At 39.1% G+C, this 14,411-nt stretch overlaps 1 protein-coding gene across 3 annotated transcripts in view; it reads right to left on the bottom strand.

Annotated features, from left to right (window-relative positions):
• Positions 1–14,411, bottom strand: part of SMARCC1 (SWI/SNF related, matrix associated, actin dependent regulator of chromatin subfamily c member 1) — a 125,020-nt gene that overhangs the window by 30,810 nt on the left and 79,799 nt on the right. For 2 of the 3 annotated variants that reach the window (XM_024983285.2, XM_059880121.1), the window contains exons 22-24: positions 6,308–6,363; positions 4,140–4,254; positions 3,330–3,484 (exon numbers count right to left, since the gene is read on the bottom strand). In XM_024983285.2, coding sequence (XP_024839053.1) covers positions 3,330–3,484; positions 4,140–4,254; positions 6,308–6,363 — 326 coding nt within the window. The remainder of the gene's footprint in view (positions 1–3,329; positions 3,485–4,139; positions 4,255–6,307; positions 6,364–14,411) is intronic. The other variant, XM_059880120.1, reaches the window with a different exon arrangement.

The following is a 14,411-nucleotide window of genomic DNA, read 5'->3' as shown; positions in this document are numbered from 1 at the left end:
CCTACACACGCTATTCAAGAATGTGTTCTGGTTAACTTCATGTAAAATGAGAAAAAGATACAATTTTCCTATCTCGAGAGAGAATTTCAGGCATAAGGGAGCAAGTTATGAAGTATTTCTGAGGGATAAGAAAAAAAAATCTTCCTGATGTCCTAAAACTAACACCCACTTACCATGAAGACAAATCTCCTTTTTAAAGCAGGTGGGTATGGCGTAGTAGTAGAAAAGAAACCTGAAGGAAATGTCTGCTGCTGCTGCTGCTAAGTCGCTTCAGTCGTGGCCGACTCTGTGCGACCCCAGAGATGGTAGCCCACCAGGCTCCGTCGTCCCTGGGATTCTCCAGGCAAGAACACTGGAGTGGGTTGCCACTGCCTTCTCCAATGCATGAAAGTGAAAAGGGAAAGTGAAGTTGCTCAGTCGTGTCTGACTCTTAGCGACCCCATGGACTGCAGCCCACCAGGCTCCTCCATACATGGGATTCTCTGGGCAAGAGTACTGGAGTGGGGTGCCATTGCCTTCTCCAAAGTAAATGTCAATGTGGTCTTAAAAAAAAAAAAAAAAGTGATTTCTGCTATCTTATGAGAACTGAATCCTACTGCTACTGATAAAGGAGGACATACTCTATTTTCTGGAGTTTCTAAGTTTATCCAGCAGTAGTTCTGGATGGTTTCTTCCAGCTAAACCCAGATGGAAGGCATGGATGGCACTAAGCCAACAGTGCTTTCTCACACCCACACACCACTCTTCAGGTGAGTTAGTCCACAGCTTGTCAGTAGGTGGGATGAAAAAGCCGATCTCTCTACCCAAAAGCTCCTCATCTGGCAAGGATGGGGAAAGCCAGAAAGCATGCCCACTCTATATGTTTCGGAGCTAGATCTAGAACCTCTAATTACCACTCCATGTCAGAGTGTGACAAACAATTAAAATGTATCAAGGAAAACTCTTAATAACAAAGCTGTTTATAGACTCAGAAGAACAAAAACGAGAATAACAGAAAACTTGGATAGGCCAGATAAGTTGTACTAATTACAGTAATTTAAGTAAATTCCTTACTCCTTAATTACCATGTAGCACAAAAATGATTATGTGTGCTGTGAAATGCATCAGATCCAGCTGTAAGTGGCACGGAACAATTCGTGCACCAAGTCATGTAGTGTGAACATCTGTAACACTTTCACAAGTCAGTGGAAGACACAGGTATTCCAAGAATGAAGACCCAAGTTCCAAGTCTATTAGAAATAAAGAGTGAATGATTGATGAGGGAGTGGAAATTCAGTGACCTGGACAGAAAATGTTCTTTGGACACTCTTCTAAACATTGTACGGACTATCCAAGGGCCACAGTAATTGACCCGTAAGAGCAGTTCCTCTGTAATGAAGGAATCGAACAGCAGTGGCAAGGTGGTCAGTGGTACAAACGTTTGTGCCCAAAGCACAAAAAGACCTTTGAGACTTTTTATGGTCATCTACCACTTTAATTCCTTCTTTGGCAACTTACAATGAAGCACACACAGTAGTACAGAGAGGAGAAATAATGGGAAGAGCCAGTGAGACTTCAGGACAGATGGGCGAGAAATGACACCTGAGAACTGAGAAGGGTCCCGTTCAGGGAAGATCCCCAAATTCCCTCAGGGGTTCGAGTCTGAAGAGACAAGAGAGGTTAATTTAAGAGAGTACCATGATCATATTGGTATTTTTAAAGGCTTTTCTGCATATGATTTCTTTCATAAGAAGTAACTTGTTAGGCGGCAAGCAGCATCTACTTCTGGAGGGAAGCAGTCACTGGAAGGGATATGAAAAGGCTAATGCTGAGCAGGTAAGGTTATATATACAGCTTGACATGGGTGCTGTTTATGAGCCTATAGGTGGGTTCAGCCTGTGAAAAAATGTACTAGTTGTAGACACATGTATCTACTTGTGTCTAAGTTATACTTCAATGCAAAGGTGACCTGAGTGAAGACTGGGTGGACAGCTGTGTCTTTCAATTCAAAGGCACAAAGGAGGGAAGCCCTCCTGACTTGGCTCCTTTTTAGAGAAAACATGCCCAATTGATGACAGCATGAACAGAAATAACTTGGACAGCTTAGAAACAATGAGATAGCCAGGAATCCAACCTCGCAGAAGATAGACTCAAAAAATGCTTCCAATGAAGGAAGAACAAAACCAAACAAATATGAAACAACCGTCAAATTGCTGTCCCCATCAGTATTCACTAAAACAAGAGTACCTCTCACAAATTCCTAGACATCGGGGGTGGCAGACAAGACAGAATACCTAAAATTAGACTTAAGAACCATGAAGATCAGGACACATCTTTGGAAAAGACTGGCAAGTATGAATATGCAAGACCTTAATCTACTGTGAAATTAACATTCAGCTGGGGTATCTGACTGAACAATTCTGTGACCCCTGAGCAACCCTCCCCAACACCGTCTGCACCTGTATCAAATGGGCAGGCACCCGAACAGTGCTCTTATGGTTTGAACTGGGTCATCAGTGGATCTGTGTGGCATGTTATAAAGTCATGCCACACAGATCAAACACTTGCAGAAACAGTTTACAACAGCTAAATAGTCTGGGGTAATTAAACACCATGAAAAACATCTTTACCAATGGATCAAGAACAGGTCCAGATAAAAATAATTAGCCATGTCCTAATAACCACTGCTTAAAATGTGGTGACCTATAATGAAAGGAGACTACTTTTGAGGGTAAAATAGAAAAGGGGTGAATAGACTTTTTAAACTTCACATATTCATGCCTGGAATGCTTTAAAGTGCTAACTTAACACAAAGCAGGGAAAATAACATTCTCTTTTCTTCTTAAATATGCTGGGAAGCCAATACCATGTTATAAATAGAGAAAACCACCCCCAGAAAAGCTGGCAAATTCAAGAAGAAAAAGAGCTATTTTAGGTTCCTTCTTGTTCCTTCCAGTCTGTAAAAGCAGGGTGAAGTATTTATACAAGGAAACAGATTTTTGTCTTAAAAATTACAAATATTTCAATCTGGTTGAAGTTATTGGAACTACAGTCCAAGACAAGTTCTGCAGGCACATTTGAGAGACTTTAAATTCTGCCTTCAATCACTGCAGTCTTCAGAAGACTGAATGAATGACACAATGAATGACTCGAAAGCAGCCACCATTTAGGCCCAGGTCTATTTCCACCATCCTCCTGCCCATGGAATTCTTAACCTAGAAATGTCATTCAAACAAACAGTCATCCATGAGGTGCAAGGCTCTCTATACTAAATATTCCCAGTAACGTCAAAACAATACAGCCATTCATGGCTTAAGAGAGCACTAGGAAAAGAGCTGTCAGGGGCAAACCTTGGCTTTCGTTGCAGCTGAGGCAAGAGCAGCTGCTGCGGCTGTGGCTACGTTTCCTTCAGAAATTTCATGTTCTACTTTCTTCTTCCCAACATCACTTTCTCTTTCTTTACAAGAATCAGTGAGTTCCTTGTTCTCTTCAGCCTCCTTTTCTTCTGGGGGGAAAAAAATCAGAAAGCTTTACTACCAGTGTGCCTAGTCTGAATAAGCCATCTTACTTCTCACCTCTGCCACATGACGAACTAGGACTGATGTTACAAAGAGATCCCAGTGCCTTTCCCTTCTTAAGGTTTCTGTTGATCCACTCCATGCATGTTAGTTGGCTTCTACTTGAGATGGATTTTCTAAATAGGACACTCTGTCTTCTCTGAGCTCTCTATGTAGTTTCCCTTGCATATAAAGGAAAATTCAGGGGAGCTAAGTCCTAAGACCAAAAGGTTTGTTCATCAGTCAATGAGATGCTCTGGGAAATCCTAGGGTCTGGAGGAAATCAGAAGCCGAGAACAGGCACCTCTGGAAGCCTTTCGAGTCAGGCAAGATGGGACATGCCAGCAACGAACTGGAAAGAAAATGCACTGAAGTACTGACTTCAGTCACAGCTGAACAACTTGCTTGTCTCTGTGTCGCTGAAAACAATGTAGTCACCAGCATGTTGATGGTGCCTCAGTGCAAAATAAAACTCAAATTCATATTTACTGTTAAGAAACATGTAGCAAACGAAGGACTATTTCTACACAATTTAACTGCTCACATTTCTCCAGTGCTTTTAGTGTTTTACATAAGAAAATCCAAAGAGTTTCCTCAAATTACCTGATTTGGTATCCTCACTAACTTCACTATCCTGTTCCTTTTCACTGTTTTTTTCATTTTCTCCGTCTTGTGCTTTATCACCTTCATCAGTTTCATTTTCCCCTTTGTTTTCTGCCTGAAAGGGGTACAAAAGAAAAGGATAGAGAGTGAGAAAAAGAAAACAAAAGGTCCTTTTACAAGTGATGTTATCTTAGAATAACAAAAGGTTCCACTATTTTTGGCAACAGGTGGACTAGGTTCAGAGAAGTCTTGCAGAAAAAACCTGGAAAAAAGTCAATAAATTCCGAAAAATACCTCTCACTATCCACAACTCCTGAATGCTCATGAGACTTCATGTTTCTTAAGTACAGTCCCACCCTTTCTGCTATAATGCTGGGGACAGTGTCCAGAAGAGTGTCAGTGTGACTTACTTACTGGTTAAACAAACAAACACATGGTTAGTCATCTGTATGCTTAGTTGCTTAGTCGTGTCTGACTCTCTGTGACCCAGTAGACTGCATGCAGCTCGCCAGGCTCCTCTGTCCTTGGGGACTCTCCAGGCAAGAATACTAGAGTGGGTAATCTTTCCCTTCTCGAGGGGATCTTCCCAATCCAAGGATCGAACCCAGGTCTCCTGCATTGCAGGCAGACTCTACCACCTGGGCCACCAGGGAAAGTACTAAAAGTATTTAAAATGCACAGTACAAGAAGGTCCTACTGTACAGCAGAGAACCATATTCAGTATGCTATAATAAACCATACTAGAAAATAATGTAAAAAATGTATATATAATTATCATTTTGCTGTACAGCAGAAATTAACATAATATTGTAAATCAACTATACTTCAATATATAAAATGAATAAAAATACATAAAATGTACAGTATCAACCAAGAAGCAAAATGAAATGCTGCCAAAATTAAAAGTTGACAAAGCTCTTCAACACAGCCATTTGCAATGGCTCTTAGAAGAGCCACAACAGAGCAATCAGTGATCATTTTCTAAAGACTGAAAACTTCAATTGCTCTATGGCCAGGAGCTGGCATCATTTATTGATTTTGAAATCCTTGGACAAATTATGTAACATCATCTATAAAATGAATAGCACTATCATTGACTTGAGGCTGTTTTAGGAACCTGATAAATTCATAAATGTAAAGTATAAAGCACACTATTTGAGACGCTGTAAGAACAATCATTAATTTTACTATGATTCCCTTCCTCTCCTTATCTATATGCAATGATAAAGCACAAAATATAATTAAGACCTTAAATCCTTGCTTCATTTAAACAGTGACTGACTGATTATTCTGTATCCCCATCTTGAAGAGGCCTGACAATTCTGCTCTGCTTGGCTTACCTCACATTTACAGCCTTTAAGACACAGGGGTCAGGACACAAACACCCTGGGCACCCGGACGCCTTCTGCATACTGGCTGAAGTGTCTCCCCCTCCACTGCTGGCTGGAATATCTGATTCCCCATTCTTCATTTCAAGCCTTATAATTTTACGTGCTCTTTAAAACATACTTCAAATGTCACCTTCTTGTTAAGTTTTCCAAATTTTTTTCTGCTGACAGCTAAGTCTCCTAGAAAATTCCTCAATACTCTCTAATTCTCTTCTGGCGTAAGTACAGAACCCAAACCCTACAATTCAATAGTTTTATGTTTTCAATAGTCTTTTGTATTCACATTCCCCAACTCTGTCTGAAAGAATTACAGAAGCAGAAGCTGCAAGAGTGGATAGATAAATCCTCACTAAAGTGAAAGTCACTCAGTTGTGTCCAACTCTTTGTGATCTCACGGACTATACAGTCCATGGAATTCTCCAGGCTAGAATACTAGAGTGGGTAGCCGTTCCGTTCTCCAGGGGATCATCCCAACCCAGGGATTGAACCCAGGTCTCTCTCATTGCAGGTGAATTCTTTACCAGCTGACCCACCAGGGAAGCCCACCGAGAACCTGAAGAGTAGATAAATCCTCACTAAATAAACAAATGAACAATGTCCTGTATTATGTCTTATGGGAACTGCACCTTAAACCAGGAAAGTGAAAATGGCTGACAGAATCACTTATAGTCCTGAGAGGGACTCAAAAGATCAAAATAAACCCCAACTGTTATTGTGTGAAAGACTGTGCTCTCTATGGCTTTTCTGTCGTGGGAGAACTCAAACAGACTGACATTTTACCTTTTCAGGCTGCTGAGCATCAGTATCTGTTTCCATTTTTTCCTCTTCAGCTCCTTCTACAAACAAAGGAATAAGAACAAATAGTACAATGTGGGGAAAAAGTAAAAACTATTGTAAAGTTCTGAGAGTATCTGAAATACAACTACACATAGTCTAACGGACAAATCTCACAACCAGAAGCTTGACATAAAACCACACATTCTATGATTCTACTAATTTAAAATTCAAAAGCAGATGAAAGCACTCTGTGGTGTTAGAAATCAGGACAGTGGTTCACCAGGAAAGGGGTGGGCTCAAGGGTGGCTTGGGATGCTGGTAATAAACAGTTTTCTTGATCTTGGGGCTGCTTACATGAGTGTGTTTCATGTGTGAAAATGAATTGAACTGCCCACTGTGGGTCTCCATTTTTCTGTACACATAAAAATTAAAAGTTCAAAAACACTTTTTAAGTTAAAGTTGTCTTTGTTACCACAATGCAATGAAATCAGAAGCTTAAAATACACACTTCTCTGTGTTTGGAAATGTAATTTTGAGATTCAGTAAAAATACCACTTATGGGAAAAGGTAAAATATGCCTTTTTATTCTTAGATTAGAAAAGAAATAACGGTTCAAAGTCTATAAGCTGTACATTCTTTATAAAAAAGAAAGAAAGAAAAACAGAATAGAGGAGGTAGGCAGAAAATAACAAGGGCAACAAAAATTAAACATATAAAAAACAAACAAAAATACAACAGTTTAAAATGTAAAATAGATTCAAGGTATCTCTTCTGTGACAGATCAAGAAAAAAGAGGGAAGGCAGAAATCAATATTAAAAATGGAAGAAAGGCCATAAACTATTGATAAAAAAGCAAAGGTCAAAAAGGAAGTGGTAACAACCTACTGAAGAGGTAAAAATATTTACAAATAATATTGACTGGTGAAGGGTTAATATTCAAAATATATAAACAGCTCATACAATTCAATATTTTAAAAAACACAAATAATTCAATAAGAAAATGAGCATTAGACTTGCATAAACACTTTTCCAAAGAAAACAAACAGATGGCCAACAGACACAAGAAAAAGAGGCTCAAAGTTGCAAATCTTCAGAGAAATGAAAGTCAAAATCCTAATGAGGTATCATCTCACACTTGTCAAAATGGCTCTCATCAAAAAGATCACGACTAACACATGCTGGTGAAGATGTGGAGAAGAGAGAATCCCAGTACACAGTCAGTGGGAAGGTAAGTCAGTGCAGTATGGGTTCCTCAAAAAGAACAACAAAAACCACTATTCCAGTCCTGAGTAAATATTTAAGGAAATGAAAACACTAATTCAAAAAAATATTAGCACTCCAATGTTTGGAGCAACCTTATTTACAGTGGCCAAGATATGGATACAATCTAAGTATCCAACAAAGGATGAATGGATAAAGAAGATGTGGAACACACACACACAAATATTTCTTAGCCATAAAAAGAACGAAATTTCATACTGTGGAACAACACGGATGGACTTGGAGGGCATTACATTTAGTGAAATAAATCAGGCAGAGAAAGACAAATATTCTGTTATCACTTATATGAGAAATATAAAAAATAAAACAGAAACAGACTCACAGAATAGTGGTTACCAGTGAGGAGAGGGAAGGAAAGAGTGTCAAGATGGGAAAGGGGATTAAGAGCACAAACTACTATACATATAAAATAAATAAGCAACAAGCAGCACTATTTACAATAGCTAGAACATGGAACTAACCCAGATGTCCAACAAGAGATGAACGGATAAAGAAGCTCTGGTGCATATATACAGTGGAATACTACTCAGCCATAAAAAGGAACACATTTGAGTCACCTAGTTCTAGTGAGGTGGATGAACCTAGACCCTTTTATACAGAGTGAAGTAAGTCACAAAAAGAAAATAAATATTGTATACTGACACATATATATGGGATCTATAAAGATGGTACTGACAAATTTATTTGCAGGGCAGCAATGGAGAAACTCTCCAGTACTCTTTCTTGCCTGGCAAATCCCATGGACGGAGGAGCCTGGTAGGCTGCAGTCCATGGGGTCCCTAGAGTCAGACACGACTGAGCGACTTCACTTTCACTTTTCACTTTCATGCATTGGAGAAGGAAATGGCACCCACTCCAGTGTTCTTGCCCGGAGAATCCCAGGGACGGGAGAGCCTGGTGGGCTGCCATCTATGGGGTCGCACAGAGTCGGACACAACTGAAGTGACTTAGCAGCAGCAGCAATGGAGAAACAGACACAGAGAAGAGACCTACGGACACGGTGGGAAGGGAGAAGGGAGAGGGTGAGACGGATGGACAGAGTAATATAGAAATTTATAACACTGTATGTAAAGTAGACAGCCAATGGCAATTTGCTGTATGACTCAGGGAACTCAAACAGGGGCTCTGCGACAATCTAGAAGGCCAGAATGGGGAAAGAGATGGAACAGAGGTTTGGGAAGGAGGGGACATGGCTGTACCTATGACTGAGTCTTGTTGATGTATGACAGAAAACCAGAAAATTCTGTAAAGCAAATCATTCAATTTTAAAAATTAAGTTGCAAGAAAAAGAATATATTCTACAGCACGGAGAGCATAGCCAACATTTTATAATAAATGTAAAGTATTATAAGCTATAAAAATACTGAATCACTATGCTGTCCACCTGAAACTAATATTGCAAATTGACTATACCTAAAAAAAAAAAAAAAGGAAGTGACAAACCGCTCTAAAAAAGTTATGCCAAATAAAACAAAAAAACTAGATCAAATTAACAAAATTATGAGAAAACTTGATTTTCCTAAACAGATCTGGGAAGAAGAAGTATAATAACTGCAAAAGCTTAAAAACTTAGAAAAAAACACCACAGGTCCAGATGTTTTTACTAGGGAATTCTACCAAATTTTAAGGAAAAAAAATGATTATAATCTTCATAAATTTTTCCAGAGAATATGGAAGACAGAATATCTCCTAGTTCATTCTATAAGGCCAGTAATAATCTTGATTCACAAATTGAATACAGACAACAGATAAGGAATATTATACAGGCCCCTAGGCTCATTCATAGTCATAAGTGAGAAACTCCAAAGCAAAATACCTAAAACCAGAAAACAGTAGTGTATTTAAAAAGGTAATATATTATGACAAAATAATATGACAATAACAGAAGAGTAGTTTAACATTAATATTTCTATCAACTTATTTGCTCATATGCATAAAAGTATCTGATAAAACTCGATATCTTTCATGACAAGGGTTAAAAATAAAAGGAGAGTTCCTGAGCCCCCCGAAGACAGTCAGCAACAATCCTATAATATATGTCATTCTTCAAGAAGAGATGCCTATAGTATTCCATTTATTATCAAGAGCAAGACATGAATACCAGTATAACTTCTTTCCTTTGATATTGCCATAGAGGTCACAGCCTAGGTAGTCAATAAAGAAAAAGAAATCAAAAAGGGGTAGAAAGGAAAGAAGAAAATAATTATGATCTGCAGAAAATAAAACGATGTACCTTGAAGAATCTGCAGGAAAGTTACTAGAAATAAAGACAGCATTGCAAGACAGTTAGCTATTAACATACAAAATCAACTGCATTTCAATACGTTAACAAAAAAAATCAATTCTAGATAGACACATGAAAAAAAAAACAACAAACCTGAATGATCTCTTAATCACAACATAAAATGTGCCCATAAAATAGAAGAAAAAACTATTAAAATGAAAATAAAGGACTTCCTTACATTGAGACACCAAAAAGAACAAGTAACAAAAGAACACATGCCTCACAGTAACTGGATTAGTTCCTCAGATTTATAAAGAAAAAGGTAAACACTACGGAAAGGTGAATGTAAGACAAGAACAGTTATTCCACAGAATGACGTATGACTGATAAATTTAAGATACTCTAAGTCATCAGAGAAATGTAATTTAAAACCATAACGGAACATCATTTACATCTGCTACATCAGCAGAATTCAATACTAGGAAGGCAATGGATCAAGTGTTACTGGTCAACTTTAGGGAGAAACTAGGAATTTCCTAAAACAGTGTTACTCACAGAAGCAGTTCACAACAAAATAAGTTAAGCAAAAATGTTCAAGGTTCAGTGTTCAAAAACGTTCAATTCTCTTTTCTCCTTTCCTTTGTTAAGAAATCCATTTTACGAAAAAATGACAACTCAATTAGTGATGCAATCACCTTAACACAGTGTGGCAACTACACTTAAAGCAACACCGTATCTAAGGAAAACTTTGTATGTATGTGTACAGCTGACACTATTCAAAAACTCATGATTCTCAGTACTGGGAGTAGGAAAGTGAAAACATCAGGTACAAGGGAAAAAAACTACAGGTAATGTTCTAATTCCTAGTTCAGATGAAATATGTAACTAGAATTAAGATACATTAAAACATAATAAAATGATGTGAACAAAAAAGCAAATGCAGATGGAGCTTTTTTAAACCCTAAAATCTCAAAAGTTACTTTTAATTGAATGTGCATTAAGCCACCTTTGCTGGATCAACTTAATTACATACTGAATAAGTACTATGTGGGAGAAATGCAGTATTTTTTTTAATAAAGGTAATCTACATTTAAAATAAATAATCACAATCTATAGCTCTGCATTCTAAACAGAGAACATACTCTTTCTACTGTAAAGCAAGCCAAATTTGATATCAACTCTTATAATTTCAAGATGAACAATATATTAATATTAATACCTATTCATAAAAGGATGGTAGAGTTAGAGACAGACTCTCTGTAACGGGGACTATCTGAAGATGAGTGTTCAGACTTTTAAGGAGATGTTTATTAAGAGTTTAATTATGAGCTGTATACTTCTCAGGATGCTATGTGGAAGAGGAATGGTTTCTATTCTATAAAACATTTTATTAAAGCGGCTATTAGAAGTCTTCCTGAAAAGAGAGAGCAAGCATGTGCACACATGTGCTTTGTCTTTGGTGTGAGTTCTGGTCAGAGGTGTAAAATCTGAAGAGGTTGCAGCCGTTCACATATCCCTTAATGTCATCCTGTTGCCGATCAACTAGAAGGTTAAGAACCTTTCCCTACAAATATATGGCCTGACCCATGTCTACAGAGTTAATTAAAGATACTAGAATGAATAAAAGAAAATTCCCAACCTATAAGAAAGCACATAACATAAACTAGTGAGCTACGGGCCAAAGACAGAAAGATAAAGAAAAAAAAAAAATCCTCTGACGAGGTACTTAATGCTGCATCAGCCAAGGGAAAATATCGACATCATAGTTTACGATTAGTTCTTATGCAGTAGATCAGGGGTTGGTAAACTTTTTCTGTAAAGGGTCAGACAGTAACTATTTTCAGGTTTGCAGGCCCTACAGTCTTAGTGGCATCTACTCAACTCTGCTATAGCAGCATGAAATCGGCTACAAAAGCAGCTTGGAAATGAATGGGTCTGGCTGTGTTCCAATACAACTTCATGAACACTGAAATTTAAACATCATGTAATTTCTATGTATCACAAATATTATTTTTTTGGTTTCATCCAAACATTTAAAAACGTAAAAACCATTCTCATATATTGTGAGCTAAATAAACATAGGTGGCAACCTGGATTTGGCCCAAGACCCAAGATTTGCAAGACCCTGCTCTAGAAAAATAGGATGAGCTCTGGATACACAATAATTAGGCTTGAATCCTGTCCCCACAATTTACCAGCTCAAGTAACACTAAGCAAGCTACTTAGCGGACAGTGGCTTAAGTTTGCTAATACACAAAAGAAGAATATTATTATTATTTCCTTCACAGAGATAGACCTAAGGATTTAATTACTTCATGTAAAATGCTAATAACTGTCTGGCTCATAGTAAGTGTTCAATGGCAATTAGTAAAATCAGAAAGCTCAGTTGGCTGCACGTGAGCTTTTCAGTGGCCTCTGGTGCTGCTTCAGTGACAACAAAGGACTCTCAATCTTCCCTGGCTGCCAAAGACCTTTTGCAATCTGGTGTGTCATCTGTGACTTCCCCCTCACCATGTGATCTTTTCTGTAAAAGATCAGATCAGTTTATAAAATGACCTGCCTGGCTCCCACTCTCTTATGTTACTAATGACTCAAGAGATATCCGATCAATCCAGCTGACAAGGGGTCAGCAAACGATGGCTGCTTTTGTCAATAAAATTTTATCAGAACACGGCCATGCTCATTTGTTTTAGTATTGCCTATGGGTGCTTCTGCACCACAAACGCAGAACTGAGTAGTTGCAACAGAGACTGTCATCAAAGGCAGTAAAAGTAAAGGTCCTATAAAGGACCATTTAGTCCTTTACAGAAAGAGCTTGCAAACCTCTGCGACAGAAAATTCATCCTAGTATGACAGCCCTGCTTATGAACGAAGATAGTCTTGGAGACACTGCCAGACTCTCAAGGTCTCAACTTGAATGTTGGGAATTGAGGGGCACGGTGTTGAGATGTGAGGATGGCTTCATCGGGTCCCCTCGAGATTTTCATGCCCTTGTATGAATCCCTTCCAAGTGTGAGCAGCATCTGTGATTTACTTCTAGCCACAAGAGAACACAGCCAGAGTGACAGGATGTTAAATGATACGAGACCCTGTGTTGTTACCAGACTCACTCTGGAGACTCCTTGTTGGATTGATGAAGTACGCTGCCATGCAGAGGAAGCCTCAATGGCAGAGTCCTCCGTGGCCCTAGGAGCCGAGGGAAGCTTCCAGCTGACAGCCAGCAAGAAACCAAGGCTTTCAGTTCTACAGCCGTAAGTAAATTAATTCTGAGAACAAGAGTGAGCCTGGGGATGGATTCTTCAACAGTCAAGCCTCCAGATGAGAATGTAGCTCCTCCATCAACTTGATTGTTGCCTTTTGAGATCCTCAGCAGAGGACAAGTTAGGCTATGCATAGACTTCTGACTCACAGCAACTAGGAGGTAATAAATGTACTGTGTTTTAAGCCACTAATTTTGTGGTAATTTGTTTTGCACCAATAGATAACTACTGTACCTCCACCGAGCTTCCCTGGTGGCTCAGACAGTAAAGAATCTGCCTACAATGCAGGAGACCCAGGATCAATCAGTTAGGAAGATACCCTGGAGGAGGAAATGGCAACCCACTTCAGTACTCTTGCCCAGAAAATTTCATGGACAGAGAAGCCTGAAAGGCTACAGTCCGTGGGATCACAAAGAGTCAGACAAGACTGAGTGACTAACACACACATACCTCCTTAACTTCTGAATAAACCTCAACCAAGGGTGAGAAGCAAATTAGCCAGTATCCATAAGAACATCTTCAGAGAAATGGTCTCATTCACTAGTCCAGGACAATTTCATCCCCAGTCACTACCCCTTTCTCCCAGCTTCCACAAGGTGTACTTTTTGGTCTAGTAATAATATGCTTGAAAGTGAAAGTGTTAGTCGCTTAGATGTGTCCGACTTTCTGCAACCCCATGGACTGTAGCCCACCAGGCTCCTCTCTCCATGGGATTTTCCAGGCAAGAATACTGGAGTGGGCAGCCATTTTCTCTTCCAGGGGATCTTCCAGACCCAGGAATAGAACTCGGGTCTCCTGCACTGCAGGCAGATTCTTCACCATCTGAGCCACCAACGCATGCATGTTCAGTCGCTTCAGTCGTGTCTGACTCTTTGCAACTCCATGGACTACAGGCTGCCAGGCTTCTCTGTCCACGGTATTCTCCAGGCAAGAATACTGGAGTGGGTTGCCATACCCTCCTCCAGGGGATCTATCTGACCCAGGGATGAAACCCAGGTTTCCTGAATTGCAGGCTGACTGCTGAGCCACCAGGGAAGCCCATAAACAATATGCTTAACAAAACCAAAATGAGGAGAGAGAAAGAAACCATTTCCTAAAGTCTTGAGGGAACTGGAAAAGTTAGCTTTGAGGAAAGAATTAAATGCTTGCAAAATACCTGCCTTTAATAAAGTATGTTATAAATAACTAAGTCATGATTCTCCTTGGAAAAGAATGACGTTTACTTGTTGAGAACATTCTTACACATCATCTGTAAACTGTCAACAGTCACTTTCTAGAACAGACAGAACAATGCTACTTCTACAGAGACTCTGGTCCTCTTCTCTACAAGGTAAAGTCTATG

Source organism: Bos taurus, chromosome 22, assembly GCF_002263795.3.
Source record: "Bos taurus isolate L1 Dominette 01449 registration number 42190680 breed Hereford chromosome 22, ARS-UCD2.0, whole genome shotgun sequence".
NCBI lineage: Eukaryota > Metazoa > Chordata > Mammalia > Artiodactyla > Bovidae > Bos > Bos taurus.
The sequence above is the reverse complement of the archived record's forward strand: the minus strand, read 5'-3'. Positions and strand labels throughout refer to the sequence as shown.